The 16,557-nt window shown below is 47.7% G+C and overlaps 1 protein-coding gene across 1 annotated transcript in view; it reads left to right on the plus strand.

Annotated features, from left to right (window-relative positions):
• The first annotated feature begins 3,497 nt into the window (after positions 1–3,497).
• The window catches only part of DCLK3 (doublecortin like kinase 3), a 46,815-nt gene continuing 33,755 nt past the window's right edge, over positions 3,498–16,557 (plus strand). The window contains exon 1 of the mRNA XM_026496701.3: positions 3,498–3,776. Coding sequence (XP_026352486.2) covers positions 3,710–3,776 — 67 coding nt within the window. The 5' untranslated portion in view covers positions 3,498–3,709. The remainder of the gene's footprint in view (positions 3,777–16,557) is intronic.

Raw genomic sequence — 16,557 nt, forward strand, 5'->3', positions numbered from 1 at the left:
ATTTTTCTTCTTTTCCTCGATCTCAATCTGGAGTCATCCTGGGCAATGCTGGGAAGTAGAGCAATTTCTCTTAGAGGCTTCATTATCCCTTTATCTAGGTCTTTCCTGCAAGTTTCTCTGGCAGTGGTATTCCAGCTGGGCTTGACGTCCTGGAAATTTTCTAGCTCTTTCTTCAACAAAGCCTACCTGGTGTCCTGGATATGTCAGTCAATTTCCTTGCCATTAGCAATTTCCCCTCTAGGCTTAGAATATCCTAGGCACAGCCTCTGAGATATTCTCATTGCCCCACTCCCCAGCCTTTTCTTCCAATCCACTTCCTTTACAGAGGAAGTGCTCTGTGCTTTCCCACAGAGCCATGGCTATTTGGACTAGGGATGGACACCTACCCAAAAGCAGCTGATCCAATGGCTTGCCAGTGATATAAGTGGCCTGGTCAGAATAAATAAGTTGGGCTGAGTATATTCCCTACTGGAGAAACTGGAGTCTCAGATGCATCAATTGCAGGGGACATTTGAGAGTCGGGTCACGAAGTGGTAGCCAATCTGCTTTTGGATGTTTGTGAGATTTCTTCAGATATCCTTCAACTATCCTGTGATCCCTGCCACCTTGAGCTACCTAAGTGAATTTTGATCACTTGCAACCAGAATAGCTCTGACGCCTCGACTAGACCAACAGTATTATTCCATTCTCTTCAGCTATGCTCAGTGAGTTGCTAGTTAAGTGGTTCACTCTAAGCATGATGGTTCTTTTCTGTCTTCTATTTGACATAAATGATTACAAATGCATGTGATCAATGTTTCTCTTAATATAAAAATAAAGTGATTTCCTTTTTGAATGAAATGATACAAATCATCATTTAGGAGCTAATAACAATGGACTCTAACTATGGTAACTTAAACATAAGAGGATTCAATCTCTCTTAAAAGGAAAGTCCAAAGTCGATAGTTGATACATACCACCATATGGTAGCTGCATGATGTTGTAAGAGACTCAGGGTTCTATTTCTTCTGCTCTGCAATTCTTAGGGCTTGGCTTCCATCTTCAAGGTGACTGACCACATGACCCAATATGGCTGCTGAAGCTCCAGCCATCATCAACCATCACGTTTGCTAGCTTTTGCCATAATGTTGAGAAACAAACCAGCCCCAAACTCAGTAGCTTACAATAATGGGCATTTTTTTGTCTCACTCCTAGGTCTGCAAGTCTGGTGGGGTAGCCCTGCTTTAGTCTGCAGATTGGCTGGATTCAGTAGCAGGTCCAAGTTTAGGTCTGCTACATGTTTCTTGACATATTGCTTGGACCAGCAACTACTGGGGTTGTTGGCAGGACATACAAGGGTTAAAGCAAATCACAGGAGTACATTCCAAGCCTCTATTCCTATTATGTCTGATAACATCTCATGGGCCAAAGTCAGGAAAATGGTCAAGTCTAAAATCGAAGTTTGGGAAGTACAGTCCATGTACCATAAAGGGTGGGTTGTCTAATTCTATTAAGGGATGGGGTGAAGAGTTGAAAATAATAATTGAACCAACCACAGACATTATGTGTGAAATCCTGGACAAAAGAAGGAGGTTGAGAGGGACAAAGGAACATACCTGTTAACTACATCCATCTTTAAGGAGCCTATTTGAAACTCCCACACAACCCATCTTATTCTATTTCATCAGCTAGAAAATTTCCACGTGACTATTCCTGATTGCAACGGAGCCCAGGAAATGTATTCTTTATTCCAGGCTGCAGGGTGCTCAACTAAACACTGGGGTCTGTTTCTAGGTCAGAAAGAGGGAAGAAGCATTTAGGCAACTAGTGATGTCTTCCACAGCGTTCAACAAGATGCATCATATTTACCTCTCACTGTTGCGAGGTAATCTGATGACTTCAGGAAGGTGTTCTTTGTATATCTAATTAACATATATATGATTATCTAACCAGTAATTAAACACTGCTGGACTGTTGCTTTTGCAAGAAGGAAAATATAAGTCATCTGAGTTCTCTTCCACAAGTTAAATGTTTTTCTCAAACTCAGTTTCAGTTTTATTTACTCCTAAAATATAAATGATGGGGCTAGGAGGAGTGGCTGTTAAAGGCTTCTAAAAAGAAAGTATTTAAGTAGCTGAAGGGCACTTACCTCCAAGAAAAAATTCCAAATAGGCTCTTCCTTCAGGCTTTTGCTTAAATGTCACCTTGTCAGTGAGGCCTTTCCTGACTACCCAACTTAAAATAACCACGTACCCCTTTCCTTCCTTCCTTTTTCTCCATATCACATATAACCATACTTGCTTATTTCATTAACTGTGTCCTCTCACTAGAGGGTGAGTGACTTGGAGGCAGGTTACTTGTCATTTTGGTCACTGTTGGTGAACTGGATTGCTGACTATGATCACTTTGGGTCGCCTGGTCATCATGCCAGCTAGAAGCAGAAGTTTCTTTTTCACACAATGGCTTCATGAGGTTGTCACAGCCCTTCTGTGACCCTGAGGCAACAGCCTGAGTCTGAGGAGAAAAGGCAATCTGTTGAAGGTGGGCATTTAGAAGCCTGGAACGATATTTGGTCCTAAACTCATCCTTGAGAGGCAGAAACAGCTTTCTTTTAGACTTGTTCTGTGTGAGAAAGAAAGACAAATGCTGACATCTGGGACCCGGCATGGTACTCTCAGCTCAGCCTGGGTGTTTTGTTGAACCCCAACAATTTCACACAACATCAACATTGGGCAAGGCTGCTCTTCGACCTGATGGATCAAGGCAAAATCAAGACCACTTCTGTAATCTTGTCAGTGGCCACTTAGAGAGGTGTGTGTATGGTTGTCCCCTGCATTCACCATCTCTCCCAGGAGGGGCCTGGGAGCCCGTGCTTGAGGATATGGGTCCCCTGGGCCTGGGACCATGACCGCAGATATTTGCAAATATGAGAGTTGGGCGGATGGTACTTGGAAGGGGTACGACAATGCAAGGGGGCCCTGAGCAGCCTTTAGATGGTACCAGGAAGACAGGAGGCTGAGGGCTGTTTTGTAGCCCATGTCTTAGACGCCACGGGTGTGGGTGTGGTCAGAGTGTGAGCAGGTCTCTGAATCTAGGGGGCCACAGTATGTAGGTGGCTGCGGGACCTGGGCTCAGCGTGCTAGAGTAGTGGGAATGGGGTGGGATGGAGGAAGTGGTGCGGGAAGTGTGGACTCGGAACTGCCAGGAGGAGCAAGGGCTGTGGGGTTCCAGAGGCTGTCTTTGGTTTGCCACCTACAGAGAACGTGGGCGAGGCTCACGTTCAAAGCCGGATCCCGCTTGGCTCCAGGGCGCGCAGGGCGGGGAAAGAGTGCGGGAAGCTGGACCGGGCGGGGAGGGGAGGGCGGGACCGCCCAGGGGTCCCCGAGGGCCACCTCTCGGCACTAGCTGGCGGAGTAGGGGTGTGGGCGCCGGTTCCCCTCCCGCCCCGCCCCGCCCCGCCTCCAGGGCCCAGAGCTGCGCGCACGCTGGGCCAGCTCGGCGAGCGAGGCTGCGGCGCCGCGCGGTTGCTAAGCCCGGCGCCCCCGGAGACGTTCCCGGTGGCTGTCGCAGGGCGCGGCGCGGGGCGGGCGGCGGGAGGGAGCGGAGAGAAGGCGGGCGCGGGCGGGTGGCTACTCGGTCGCGCCCCGCCTCCCCGCTCCAGCTCGGCCGTCGAGCAGCGAGCCCGCGCTGCCACCGCAGCGCCCCGGGCACCGGAGCCCGCCACCCCGCCATGCCCGCCGCCGCGCCCACTCCGCACCCGCCGCCGCCCCCGGCCCGGCCTGCGCCGCCCGCCCCGGGTAAGTGCCGCGCGCCCGGGCCCCAGCTGGTCGGGGATGCAGAGACCCCGCTCCGTGCGGGGTGGGGCCGCCGTGCCAGCCCCGCGGGGGTGCCCCAAGCGCTGTGTGTGTGTGTGTGTGTGTGTGTGTGTGTGTGTGCGCGCGCGCGCGTCTACACCCGCTGGAACTCGCTTGCTCAGGGATAGGGGCATAATGCTGTCCGCAACTGGTTTCCTCTCCGTTGCCAGCTAGAGGGGCCTTCCCGGGAAACGCGTGGGTGTCCTTCGAGGTGCGGTGGGGCTGTGGAAGAGTGCAGGCGCCCCACAGGCACCTGACGTTTATTGAGCATCTCAGTGTGCCAAGTGCTTTGCTGTAGTTGACCACCCTCCATCCTTTTCGCAACCTGTAAGGAAGGTGGAATTACCCTCTTTTCTCAGAACCCTTGACTTGCCCGACCGAGGTCATATGTGTTGGTAGTGGTAGAGCTGGGATTTGAACCCGAGCTAAAAGAAAGGAAATTCCTTAGAACTAGGTAAGGAAACACACAGAAGAACTAAAGACCATCAGGATGAAGACCACCCGCAAAGCTTTTGGGAATTAACAGGAAAAAAAAATGAGTTCGTGAAATCTCCCATCACTTAATTTCAAATCTAAGACCGCATTTACACTGCCTTCTACGTCTGGCTCTGGGGGCGAGGTGTTGGGAGGTGGAGAGAAGACTGCGCCAGGGCTGGGCAGAGGCGGCTGGGGACACCTTCTCAAGGATCCGCCTGCTGGGAGTTGGGGGTGGGGGGGTGAGGAGAGGTTGTGGAGGGAACTCAGTTGTTATTCATCTCCAGTGTTAGTCATCTCTTCACCTCACTCCTCCCCGTGGATTCCATTTCCTTCCTTTACTCCGTGTTTTGTCTAAGACGACAGTGGTCAAATGGAAGCTGGTCCTCCTGCCATCTCTGGGTTTTACGAAGCGTCTTGGCATTAGATGGTCCTGTGCTTCAGTGACTGTGTTAGGCACTGTGAGGTCAGTCTGGGTTACTGCCTGGAGAGGTGGTCTGGTGGGCTGGTGCTGAGCTGACAATCACCATCACAACCAATAAGGCATCTAGAGGAAGAGGTTGCCAAGTACTGGGCTATTCCTTACGGGGCAAGGGAGCAAGAAGCAAGGGCTGCGGGAAATAAAAAAGGAAAGGCGTGTTGGGGTTGCCTGGCAGCCCAACTTCGGAAAAGCATTTCAACTTAATATTTGAATTGCTTTGGGGGTGGATAGAATGCTTCACTGGAGAAGAAAGGAGAAGAGAAAACGATGGCTGAAAGATGCTCTGTAACTCACTTCATTTAGGTTAAAAAGGTCTTTGAGTTGTGTTCTTTGATGGTGAGCTAAAAAAGTGTGGGAAGGGAGAGTCTCCACATGAGAACCCCACGAAGCCCTCAGAATAACAGAGATGAAGTCTTAGTTTATGGTGGCCAGGCTGTGGGCAAAGCTTGGAGAGAGAAATGCCGGACCGTCAAACTTCAGCGCTAGGTTCATTGTCTGTGGTACCCACGGTTTCCCCACCTTTTCCTTTGGTGGCCTCCCGCTAAAGTCTAAATTTGGCCCTTCTGGTGGTGAAGCAGAGCCCCTTTTGAAGATGCATATGTGGGGCAGTTCTTTGGAAAGGATGTTTTGTTAACTGCCTGGTAATGTAGGTCAGTAGAGGGAAATGCAGGGAGAGTGAAAAAGTGGGGTAGAAGACATTCGTACTGGCGATCAGGGAGTGGAGTTCCATCCCCAGATGCTGCGGCTTCCTGGTGACCTGGAGACCAGTCACTAAACGTCCCTGGGAATGTCAGTGGCTTCAACTTTCTTTATTTAATAATAGTTGTCGAGCCGACCTCAGAGGTTGTTTGATGATCAAAGGGGAAATATTTTCATTGACCCATCAGACAATTACTGAGCAAGTCCATAAAATCAGTACCCAGGGACAACGGGCAGTCTTTCAGGGACGGTGGTGTGTATGGAGGTTTTGTGGTGTAGGCAGTAAGTGATGGGATAGAGAGAATCAGTTCAGTGGTTGTACGAGGGGACAGGAAGGTCTTCAGAGATGCTTGGGTTGGTCTGGAAGGCTAAGCATTTACAGAACTTGGCAAATGGCAGGGTGCCTTGTAGTGTGTAGTTATGGGGGTTAGAGCTCTTGAGTTCATCGGGACTGCCACCAAATCACTCCAAAGCTGTGTGGTCCTCAGCAGGGTACGCAACTACTCTGAGCCTCCGTTACCTCATTGCTAAAATGGGCATGATCAAATTATTCTGGGGATTTAGTGATGTAAGGTGCTTAACAGATATTATTGCAAATGGAAAGTATTATATTAAAGTTACTTTTTAGGCTGAAGAGATTCTATTTGGGTGCCTTGGGCCAGTGCTTCTCAAATATTCTTAGGCATATGACTCATCTAGGGATCTTGCTAAAATGCAGATTCTGATCCAGAAGGTTAGGGTGGGCCCTGAGATTCTGTTTTTCTCACCAGCCCCTAAGTTCTGTAAGTGTTACTTGTTTGGAGACCACACTTCGAGTACTAGGCCCTAGGCCCCTCTTAGGACTGAGGAGCACTGTGCTTGAGGAGGTAATGGGGGAGGGTTGGGCCTCCTGAGCAGATCTGGTCTGTTGCTGGGGAAGAGACAGGTCAGACTTGTTCCCTGCAGGGGTGATGGATCTAACTTCCCTCAAGTGCCTGAGACCAGCCCTCTGGAGGAAGCTCTTCCTGGACAAATGGCCAAATGGTGCCTACTATCCCCGCATGCTGGTCTAGATGAGGAAGCCGCTGACCTTGTCACAGTGTGGTTGGGGGTAGGGTGGGGACAGGCATGTGAACGTGTGATTTTTACATGGTAAGACAAGCATTCTGTACAGTCTATGGGTAATGGTGATGGGGATCAGATGGGAGGAAGAAGGAGGAAGACTTCCCGCTGGTAGTTATATCTGACCTGGGTTTTGAAGGATGTATCACAGTGGTGGGCTGGGGGAGGAGAGCAGAACAGTAAGGGGGCTGGCATTCTAGGATTAAGGAACAGCATATGCAAAGGTAGGATGTCATGAGACAACTTGGTATGTTCAGGTCAATGAACTAAGCTGTTTGGAGCATGAGAACGATGAGAAGGGCTTAAGCAGGGCGACTGAGCTCCATTCCCGAGAATGTGTTAGTCAGAATGGGCTCAGCTCTGCTGCAGTAACAAATCAACTAAGCCATCCTCATAGCTGAACCCAACCAAGGTTACCCGTCACTCACACTCTGTGTCCCTCCAGGCCAGCAGAGGGCCAAGCTGGCAGAGCTTTGCCCACCTTGCAGACACACCATTTGGAAAAATGTGGCGTCTGTAGTCACCAGTGTAGGAGATCATGGGAGAATTGCTCTTTGACTCCTCTGTGCTTCGCTCTGGAACTGATGCCTTGCTGCTTGTGACCACAGCCCGTTGGTCAGACCTCACTGTGAGGGGGCTGGGAAAGGGTGGGGGGTGGCGTGTGTGGATGGAAAGTTCAAAGAACACCACTGTCTCTCCCACATAGGCCTTGTTATGGACCTTAAGCCTCATCCTGAAAGGCAGAGCTGCTCAAATGGGAGTAACATGTGAATGCTTTTAAAAGAAACAAAATGTTGTAGATTCCTAGTGGCGGCTTAAATTATTTTTATTATAATGCGTTCAGAGATGTAGTAGCATGAAATAGGTCTATGCTCTATGCTTGGGGCTTGCCTATGACTATAAAACCAAAACAAATATATATGTAAAATATCAACATGGCTACAAGTCAAGAAATTTAAATTACCTGGATGAATTTAGTGTGATGGATGAAGTTATTTTCACTACAATGAAATCACTGTTTCTGATTCTAAAAACAACTGTTCAGGTCTTGCGAATTTGGTGTGCTATGTGCGTGTCACCTGGGTTGCCTGATGGCTCACTTCTCATTAGTTCTCTATGTTAAGTCTGATTTGTTACTTTATTGGCCCATGCCAGTTAAAATATTTCTGGTCGCCAAGTGTATCATAAATGCATGAATATACTCCGTGAAACGATGTGGCAGCACTTGGCCATCGCATGGTTGTCACATGATCCAGAATATGTTTCTGTTGATTTTCTATGGATCGTCTTTAAAAAGATTATCATGGAAATGGACGCACCCAGGTAAACAAACATAATTTGAGAGAACTTGCAAATCCTCTAGAACGTGCTGAGGATCCTCGGGAATTTGAGAAGCAGGTGGAAAAACCCCTGGAGTGTTTCATGAAGAAGACAGGTGACCAGCTGTATGGCTCAGAGACATCGCTTGCCCAGGCGTGGGATAGGGAGGAAGGCCAGAGACAGGGGGTTCAGGTCCCATGTGCCGAGGGTAGGCACCGAGGCAGTAAGTAGTTAAGGGCACGGAGAGGAGGTGCCAGATTTGAGAGAGATTTGGGAGGTGGAATCCGTAGGACTCAGAGATTGGCTGTGGGAGGTAAGGGGAGGGATGAGGAGTCAGAGATGGCCCATCGCCATGGGGTTGGAGTGGCTGACGGTGCCACTGACCAGGGAGGCCCACCCAAGTCCACGGGAAGCACAGAAGAGCTCCAGGCCAGAGCTGGGCTACCCACATTCGTCATCCCGTCTTTCCTGACTGACTTGAGGTTTCCCAAACTGATTTCTGAGGAACTGCAGCGTCTTGCAGTGTCTGTGTTTTCCTCTCCAGGACTTTTCATTGCTCATTTGGATGATATGATTGGCTTTGTTAGCCTGTGTGTTGTGCCTGCTGCTCTGGACCCACCGGAGCAGGTTCTCTGTGGCCTAATTAGGCACATACTTTGTGTCTTCTCCATGTTTCGAGAAAGTGAAAAATATTTGAGAAAATCATGGATGATTCTGAGAGAGAAGCTGTCATACCGTATAAAGTGAGATTCGTTATCTGCCTTCAGTGTTGAAGAGCACCAAGTCTGGTGTTTTTGGACAGAGATACTCAAAATTCTCCGAGGAGAGAACAGCCATGGCACAGGTTCAATGATCTCCAGGTAATTACGTAACAAGGAATCTGGACACTCTGCCCTCTGGGGAAGCTGAGGGCAGAGAACTTGAGGGCACCAGGACAGACACACAAATAAAATGTTGCAAGCTGAAAGCACATCTCTGTGGTGGCCAGAGTGAGATCTTGTATTAATTAAAGTTATCAGCACGAAATAATTTAAAGTGTAACCTGGTGTTTCCTGTTTGCATGAATTATTAACCTAACCTACCCCGATGGCCACCCCAGGAGCAAGCCGCCAGAAACGGCTTCCATTCTGCGTGCTCCCACTCACCACCAACTGCTACTCATCTCTTGGCCTCGGCACAGCCATCACCTTCGAGGCCGAGCTTCTGACGTCCTCCAGGGGACCCACAGCCCAACCGCATCTCTTTGGAACTTGGGACAAATGGTCAGTAAGCAAGTGCTGACCGGTCACCCCCAGAGACCGCACGCTATGGGAGGACAGGCACTGTGTCTTTTCATCTTGGAATCCCCCCAGACTAGTGGAGCATTGCTCCTAAGGGCTGGTTCCACACCCATGAACTAGTCCAGGGCACATTTGAGAGCCACCGTTAGGCCTCAGGGCTGTTCAGAAGAGTAGCTGTCTTGGCCACAGTGGCCTGGTTTTTGGAATGTCTCTTCGGGGAATGTGTTGGGTGGAGCTGGTTGTTCAATCTAGTTCAGATGCTGTGTTGATTTTAGATCGGTGTAACCAGAATCCTTGGGTCTCTCCGTCTGTGGCAGACAGTTTGTGCTCCCCTAATGTCCATGTGCTCCCCTTCTTTAGCAGAAGCTAACTATCAGCCCTGGCCTTACCTCCTGTTCTTATGGTTCCCCTGCAGTCCACTGCAACCCTATTTGAGGGCTTTTTCTGGCTGTAGGGGAATGGCTCGGCCATTCTTGAAGAAAGCCAGGAGTGCTGGGGAGTTAATGCCCCTGGAAGCCGCCCTCAACCCCTCATGGAGGGGAATGGGTGGATAAATATCATAGTTACCTTGTCCCTCTGGTGAGACAACCCTTGGGCATGTTTTACCCATTCTCCAAGAAGGTTCCTCTCTGAGCTAAGCCCAGGTTGTCCATAGCAGCGACCAGCTCGCCCATGCTGCTGTAGATCCTCATTGCTTCACCCTCCTCCAGCACTTCCCGGGATCACCTCCCAACTCAACTCAAATCCTCACCCCAAGCTCTGCTTTTGGGAGGGTCCAACCCAAGACCCTTTTGGGTTGCCTGGAGCCGCTGGACTATGGGTGGAAGTGCTGTGTGTCCCATTCCCCTTGGAGGGTCGGAGATGGAGGAGGGCTGCTCAGTCCACATGGAATTCATATAGGCAAGAACTCTTATGGTAGCTACTGAGCTTGGCATGTATCAGTTGTGTCCCCTACCTACCTACCATGTGGCACCAACACTGTCCCTGTGGGGTGCCAACACCCGAAGTCAGTCCATCCTCCATTTTCCCATCCTGTACTGATGCCTGAAAGCTCGGGATCTTACACCTGTGACCTCCTTTAATGCTTCCAGTGTCCAAACTCGTTCTCCCTTCGGTGGTTTGATTAATATTAAAGTACAAATTATTTGTGTGTTTCTGTGGCTTTTAAGTCATCTGGAATACAAATTCATTTTACTTCCAGTTATTAACCAATTGTTTTAATATTGAATAAAAATGATTCTTACCTTCCTGATTAGTTTGTAATGATCTTATACATTAAATTCTCATGAGAAGTGGTATCTATTTTGGGGCTACAATTTTCTTTTTTCCTAAAATCCAGCTATTCTTGTGTAAGTACCAAGATCTTGCAATTGGAGCTCCATAATATATTTTACTATCTTCATTACTCGTTCTCATCTCTCTCCTGTCCTCCCTCAAAAATTGCATCAGTACTTAAATGGCATCAAACCTACAAATTACAGTTGGGAAGAACTGTTGTTGTTGTTGTGTGTTTTTTTTTTTTTTTTGAGAGAGAGAGGGAGGGAACATGCAAATGGGGTGGGGAGAGTAGGGAGAGGGAGAATCCCAAGCAGGCTTCATGCCCAGCATGGAGCCCGATGTGGGACTCGATCTCACTACCCTGAGATCATGATCTGAGCCGAAATCGTGAGTTGGACACTTAACCAACTGAGCCACCTAGGTGCCCTGGGAAGAACTGATATGTTTAATTGACTAAGACTTCACATTCTGGAATGTAAAATCATTTAAATTTGCTTGTCCATGTCTCTGACTGGCACTAGGCATCACTAGCCCCAACATCATAGTCTTCCCTTAGATGATTGATACTTGTTAGTAGTAGCATGTTTATATTGTGAGTCTGGATACAAAGATGATGTCAGTGACCTTCAGTGAGGCTAAAGACAGGCCTAGGATGTCAGCTGTTAATGTAGAGCAAAATAAAAGGACACCACAGCCCTGGTCAGGGGCTCACCTTGTGTTTGAGTCAAGAAAACCAAAAACATTGGCCATATTAATTTAAGAAGGAAAAGGAGACAGAAAGCAATTGAGTGCATTAGATTGAAGCTCCTTTTCCTTTTTGGAACTTGGAGTCAACTGATGACCAAGGGTTGCAGACCTTCCCAGGAATGTAATTTAAAGGAAGCTCCTGAGTAAAATTTTAAGTCTGCTGTGTGCTGGCTTTTGAACCTTGGAGTGCTTTCTCTTTAAATCCATTAGTATTAATTTAGAATTCAAAGGAGTTGATCATTTTCTACAAGAATGGCATAGCTGAAGATGTCTTATTGGTTTTCAAGATGGTATTTTCCAGACATGTCCCATGGTGTAAAAGGGAAACAGGAGTCCACACTCACATTAAGGAGAAATAAAGAACAAATGAAAAAAATCTGAGAACCAGTTGAAAGACCCCCGGGGTTCCCATGTTCCCAGGAACATTTGTTAGTTATTTGCTTTTTTTCCCAGTTGCTTTGTCTATATTACAAAGCAAAGACAGCAGAGGCTGCCTGGTTCTCTTTTTTAGCTTGCTTTCTGCATCATGAGTACAAAGTAGGTGTCTTTGTGAAGCTGTTTTCTTAGAAAGGAAAGTGGAGTGTTGGTGGAGAGGTGGAGAGGAGATGGGTAGGGAGACAGAGTGATATCTCTCTTTATCTTGCCCCCCCCGACCCCCATGTTTGCTTGGTCATAAACAGGATGTGTGGGCTTTTAAGTAGTCTTAAGTGAGGATTTTAACAAAGAAAAAAACATACACGATGCGTTTTTTTTTTTTAAAGATTTTATTTATTTATTCGACAGAGATAGAGACAGCCAGCGAGAGAGGGAACACAAGCAGGGGGAGTGGGAGAGGAAGAAGCAGGCTCCCAGCAGAGGAGCCTGATGTGGGGCTCGATCCCGTAACGCCGGGATCACGCCCTGAGCCGAAGGCAGACGCTTAACCGCTGTGCCACCCAGGCGCCCCACACGATGCGTTTTTATTCTATCGGGAGGAGGGAGTGGAGTTTTAAATACCTGCCCATCCCAGGGGGAAAAAAAGAGGGAAATACATTCTCTGTGCTGCCTTGAATAATGGTCAAAAATTCTCAGCAGTTTCTGGCTAGCCGGCTGCCTCGATCTGGAGGCTGGCATTGTGCTTTCTTAACCTGCAATTAACTACCATCCGCTCAAAATTCAACCAGTAACAGTCATATCCTTTGTGCTTTTTAAGGAATTCTTTCTTAAAGGTTCTTACAGTTCTTTCCCCACCCTTGAAAATACCAGTTTTTAGTGTAAAAGTTACAAATTAGATATTGGGAAATCACTGATGATCACCACACACTGTTCTTTCATTCACTCACATTTATTTACTGAGGGTCTCCCAGGCCACCCACCCTAGGCACAGTAATTTTATTAAGTTTAAATTGAAATTGCAAACAGCCCCATGTAGCCGGTGGCTATTGTATTAGCCAGTACAGGGCTGGAGGGCTGGGAGACAGGGGTTAGAGCATCAGGTAAATATTGTAACACCAGTAGTGGTAAGCTGGGAGGGAAGCAGCCACAGGGTTGGTGAGTGAGGGGGATGGAACGGTTGAGGGTCTTCATGGAAGGCCTCTTGGAGAAATGATATTAGATGATCGATTGCAGACCACATCAAAGGTAAGAAGGATGGTGTGTGTGACAGCAATACTTTGAAGACACTCTAAGCATCTCTGGGTAATTAATTACCTTTTGTTTTTAATGAAACATGAAAGATGGGTTGGCTTCTACGAATGAATTTGGAAAAAACATGTTACAAAACACTCAGTGCTCATTCTTATTTTGAGATTTAAAGGCCTTTCATAATTTTAGGCAATGGTGTGGGTTCATGTTCCCTAGAAGCAGAGCCTGAGCTTGGGATCCTTGTGTATATGATTTTGAGGGGAGAGCTGTCAAGAGAAGGGAGTTAGGGAGGACAAGGGGAGCAGGGGACACAGCTAAACAAGAATGTGGTCTCCGCTGGAGACAACCTCAGCTCAAAACCATGGGAGTTCTGGAGCATGCACTGCACACAGAGCTGGGCCCCCCTAGGTGAGGGACTGGTCTTTGGTACCCTTCCCTGTCCCCATCAGTCACTGACTATGGGCTGCACTTTCGAAGGTGGATGAGGGTGTGTAACCTCCTGGGTGGAGGTCCCAGTCAACAGAAGGTAATTCTGAAAACTAGAGTAGTGGTGGCCCTTTTACAGCCAACGTTTGTAAGAACTGGTAGGTGGGGTCCACCTCCTGGTAGGGGGATCGTGTTGGGCCTCTGCGTCCATGACTGTGCTGGCCCTATAGAATGTGGATGACTGAGTAGCTTTAGATAGATTTGGGGGCAGAAACAGATGGAAGGTGTAGGATTGCTTTGGTCATTGTGTAACTTCCTGATAATTGTGGACACAACTGATAGGTTGTTGTCATTAACATGATTATGGATCTGTTGGGTTCTTTCATGCAACACCTGTTTATTGCCAGCCTACCACCTGCCTGGCATTAGGTCTGTGTGCTTGGAATCTTGCCAAGCAAGGTCCATTTATTTAGTAGACATCATCCTTGCCAATGATATATTTTTGGCAAATGTCAAAAGAGTGCATTGCAAGGGATCCTGAAGAAGCTTAACTGCAGAAACTGCCAAGGTTTACTCCTATCAAGGTTCTGAAGGCACCAATCTTTGATAAAAGTAATGCTCTCAAAAGACCTACATGCAACAGTTGGGCTCTTTGAAGGAACTGTACACATTTCTGCCCACTGGGTTTGGTTTCTTTCTTTTTTTTCTATTTTAAGATTTATTTATTTATTTTAGAGAGAGAGTGACAGAGTGTGTGCCTGTGCACTCACAGGAGCGTGAGAGGAGCAGAGGAAGAGAATCTCAGGCAGACTCCCTGCTGAGCGCGGAGCCCCCATGACCCCGAAATCATGACCTGAGCCAAAGTCAAGAGTCAAATGCCCAACTGACTGAGCCACCCAGGCGCCCCCGAGGTTGGCTTCTTAGCAGAGGAGCTGGCTTGCCTTGGTGCCACTGTTGTCAGTGTGATTTAACCATGAGGTACTGAGTGTTTACATATGCAGGTGACCTTATGCCTGTCATCTTGTTACAGTCTTCGTGGCCATCTTGGGAGGCCAGACCGGTGGTGGCCATGCAGGCCCCCATGGCAGCGAGGACCACTGGGTACTCTGCCAGCAGGGATGAAGGCAAGGTCCCTCTTGGTTCTGGCTCTCAGAGTGGGTACTGGGCCCACTGCCAGAGCTTTATGGTGCCTGTTGCAGCCCAGGGTCTTGGCACATTGACTTCCCTACTTTAGGTTAGAGGAAAACCAAACCCAGTTTGAGCTCCTTAAAGGAAGAAAAGTTTGTACTTTAATCTGCTTTACCCCGACATCACTCTGTTCAGAATCTTAATACACTTTGGGGAGTTGTGTTTTTAGATCATCCTGTCTACGGGAATATCAGGGAAAAGCTCACTTGTTTATTGCCAGCTGCAGGAACACTGTGTGACTTTATTTTGCCCAGTTGGGATGCTGGCTGCCTTAACAATTAGGGCAGAGCTAAACTGAGGCTGCTTTGCTTAGGTCCTGTTGATGAGTTGGCATCCTGCTCTGTTTCCTCTCGTTGGTCCCATGAGCTTTGCTTTGTTCCACGGTTACAAATGACACCCCTAAATTTTTCTGAGGCCATTGATTGTTTTTGTTGTTGCTAATTGGCTGTGTGGCCTTGGGCCCATTGCATATCCTCTCTTGTCTATGTTTGTATCTAAAAATTGAGGGTGTTGGGTTACTGGCCTTTTGGTTCTAACATACACAGAGTTTCACCCACACAGTCTCTACTCCCACACATCCTCCTTAGGATTCCCTTTGCATCCTCCTTAGAATGGATCCAAGGCATTACTTTTGCTTACAAAGGATGCGTATTTCAACATAAGCAATTTCTGAGAATTTTTACCAGTACACACGATCAATCGTGTAATGACCGTGTCTTCAATATTTATGGAAAGTTATTCCTCCATCTGATGTACCCAAACCGCAGATAAAGAGCACAGTGGAGCTACTCAGGTTATTTCTTCCTGAGGGAACTTTGGTAGTACGTATCTTTCATGAAATCCATCCATTTTATTAAGTTGTGTTCTTTATTGGCATAAAATAATTCATAGTATTCCCTTATCATTATTTTGTGTAAAAGGCCCCAGTACTTTTCCAAATATGTTGTTGTTCCTGAATATGAGGGAAAACTGTGTATTTTTTTGAAACATTTTCTTTTAAGTTGCTTTACTTGCTTGCTATTTAATTATATGTTGTACATGGTGGTTGTCTTATCAAGAGGTCAACCTCATTTAAAGAGTGCTTTTTAAGGAATCCACGGGCTCTTTGCCTCCTTTGGCCTGTATAATAATGCTTAGTGGAGGTGTCCACTGGCCCCACAGATAAGCAGCTGATTAACCAGGGGTCAGAGTCTGCAGGGCCAGGCACTTTCAGATGGTTCAAATGTTCCCAGTGTCTCCACACCAATCTGAGATCCATCCAAACCAAAGCATGAAGATGCAGAAATGGGACAGATGTGCTGTTTTTCTAGAAAAAAGAAGATGGGAGTTTGCTTGTAGAATTCTTTTTGCTGCTTCCCCTATAGAAATGGACTATGGTGTAGCTCTAGCCAGCCCAGTGTGTAGATATTGTTACGACACAGGCCATTGGAGACTGGTGGTCTGAGGAAGGCCCTCGGGTGTGATTACCAGCCAGAAAAAGGAAAATATGAGGTCTTGGAGGCATCAAGTCAGCTGGAGACTGTACTTTCTCCTTCCAAAGACCTCCCTGAACAGCACTGAGAAAAGCAAAATTCAGCCCAAATCAAGTTTCTTGGGCCACAGCAGACAATTGGGAATAAAAATTCAGGTCATAGAAAACAACAGCCCAGCCTGGGAGCCATGCCCTTTTGGAATTTTACTGAGTGAGAGGTGACACCCTAAGGATGAGATCGTGGGTGAGTCGGGGTGTGTTGGGAGGAAACAGTAAATGCAGGGGTGAGACAGAAAGATAAGCTGTCCCCAGGGGAAGCTTCCGTCAAAGCAACCCAACATTGGATGTCGCAAAGAGGCACAACATGAGCGGAAGCGCCGCATCTGGTGAGTCTCAGCAAACCCAGAGCTGAAGGGGAAAAGAGGAGCATAAAAGCTTCATGTGATGAAATCACTGGAAAGCAGGAGAAGGGTTCATCTGGAGGAAAACCTGTTGGAGAGAAATGGTTATTCTCGTGGTCCCTGGAATGTCTGAGTCCTCACCAGCCCAGGGAGCAAATGAGGCCACGTTAATATTAATGCCCGGCTTGGAGTTCCAGTGGCCTCACTTGCCTACATGGGACCTCAGCCAGGGTCC

Source organism: Ursus arctos, unplaced genomic scaffold, assembly GCF_023065955.2.
Source record: "Ursus arctos isolate Adak ecotype North America unplaced genomic scaffold, UrsArc2.0 scaffold_20, whole genome shotgun sequence".
NCBI lineage: Eukaryota > Metazoa > Chordata > Mammalia > Carnivora > Ursidae > Ursus > Ursus arctos.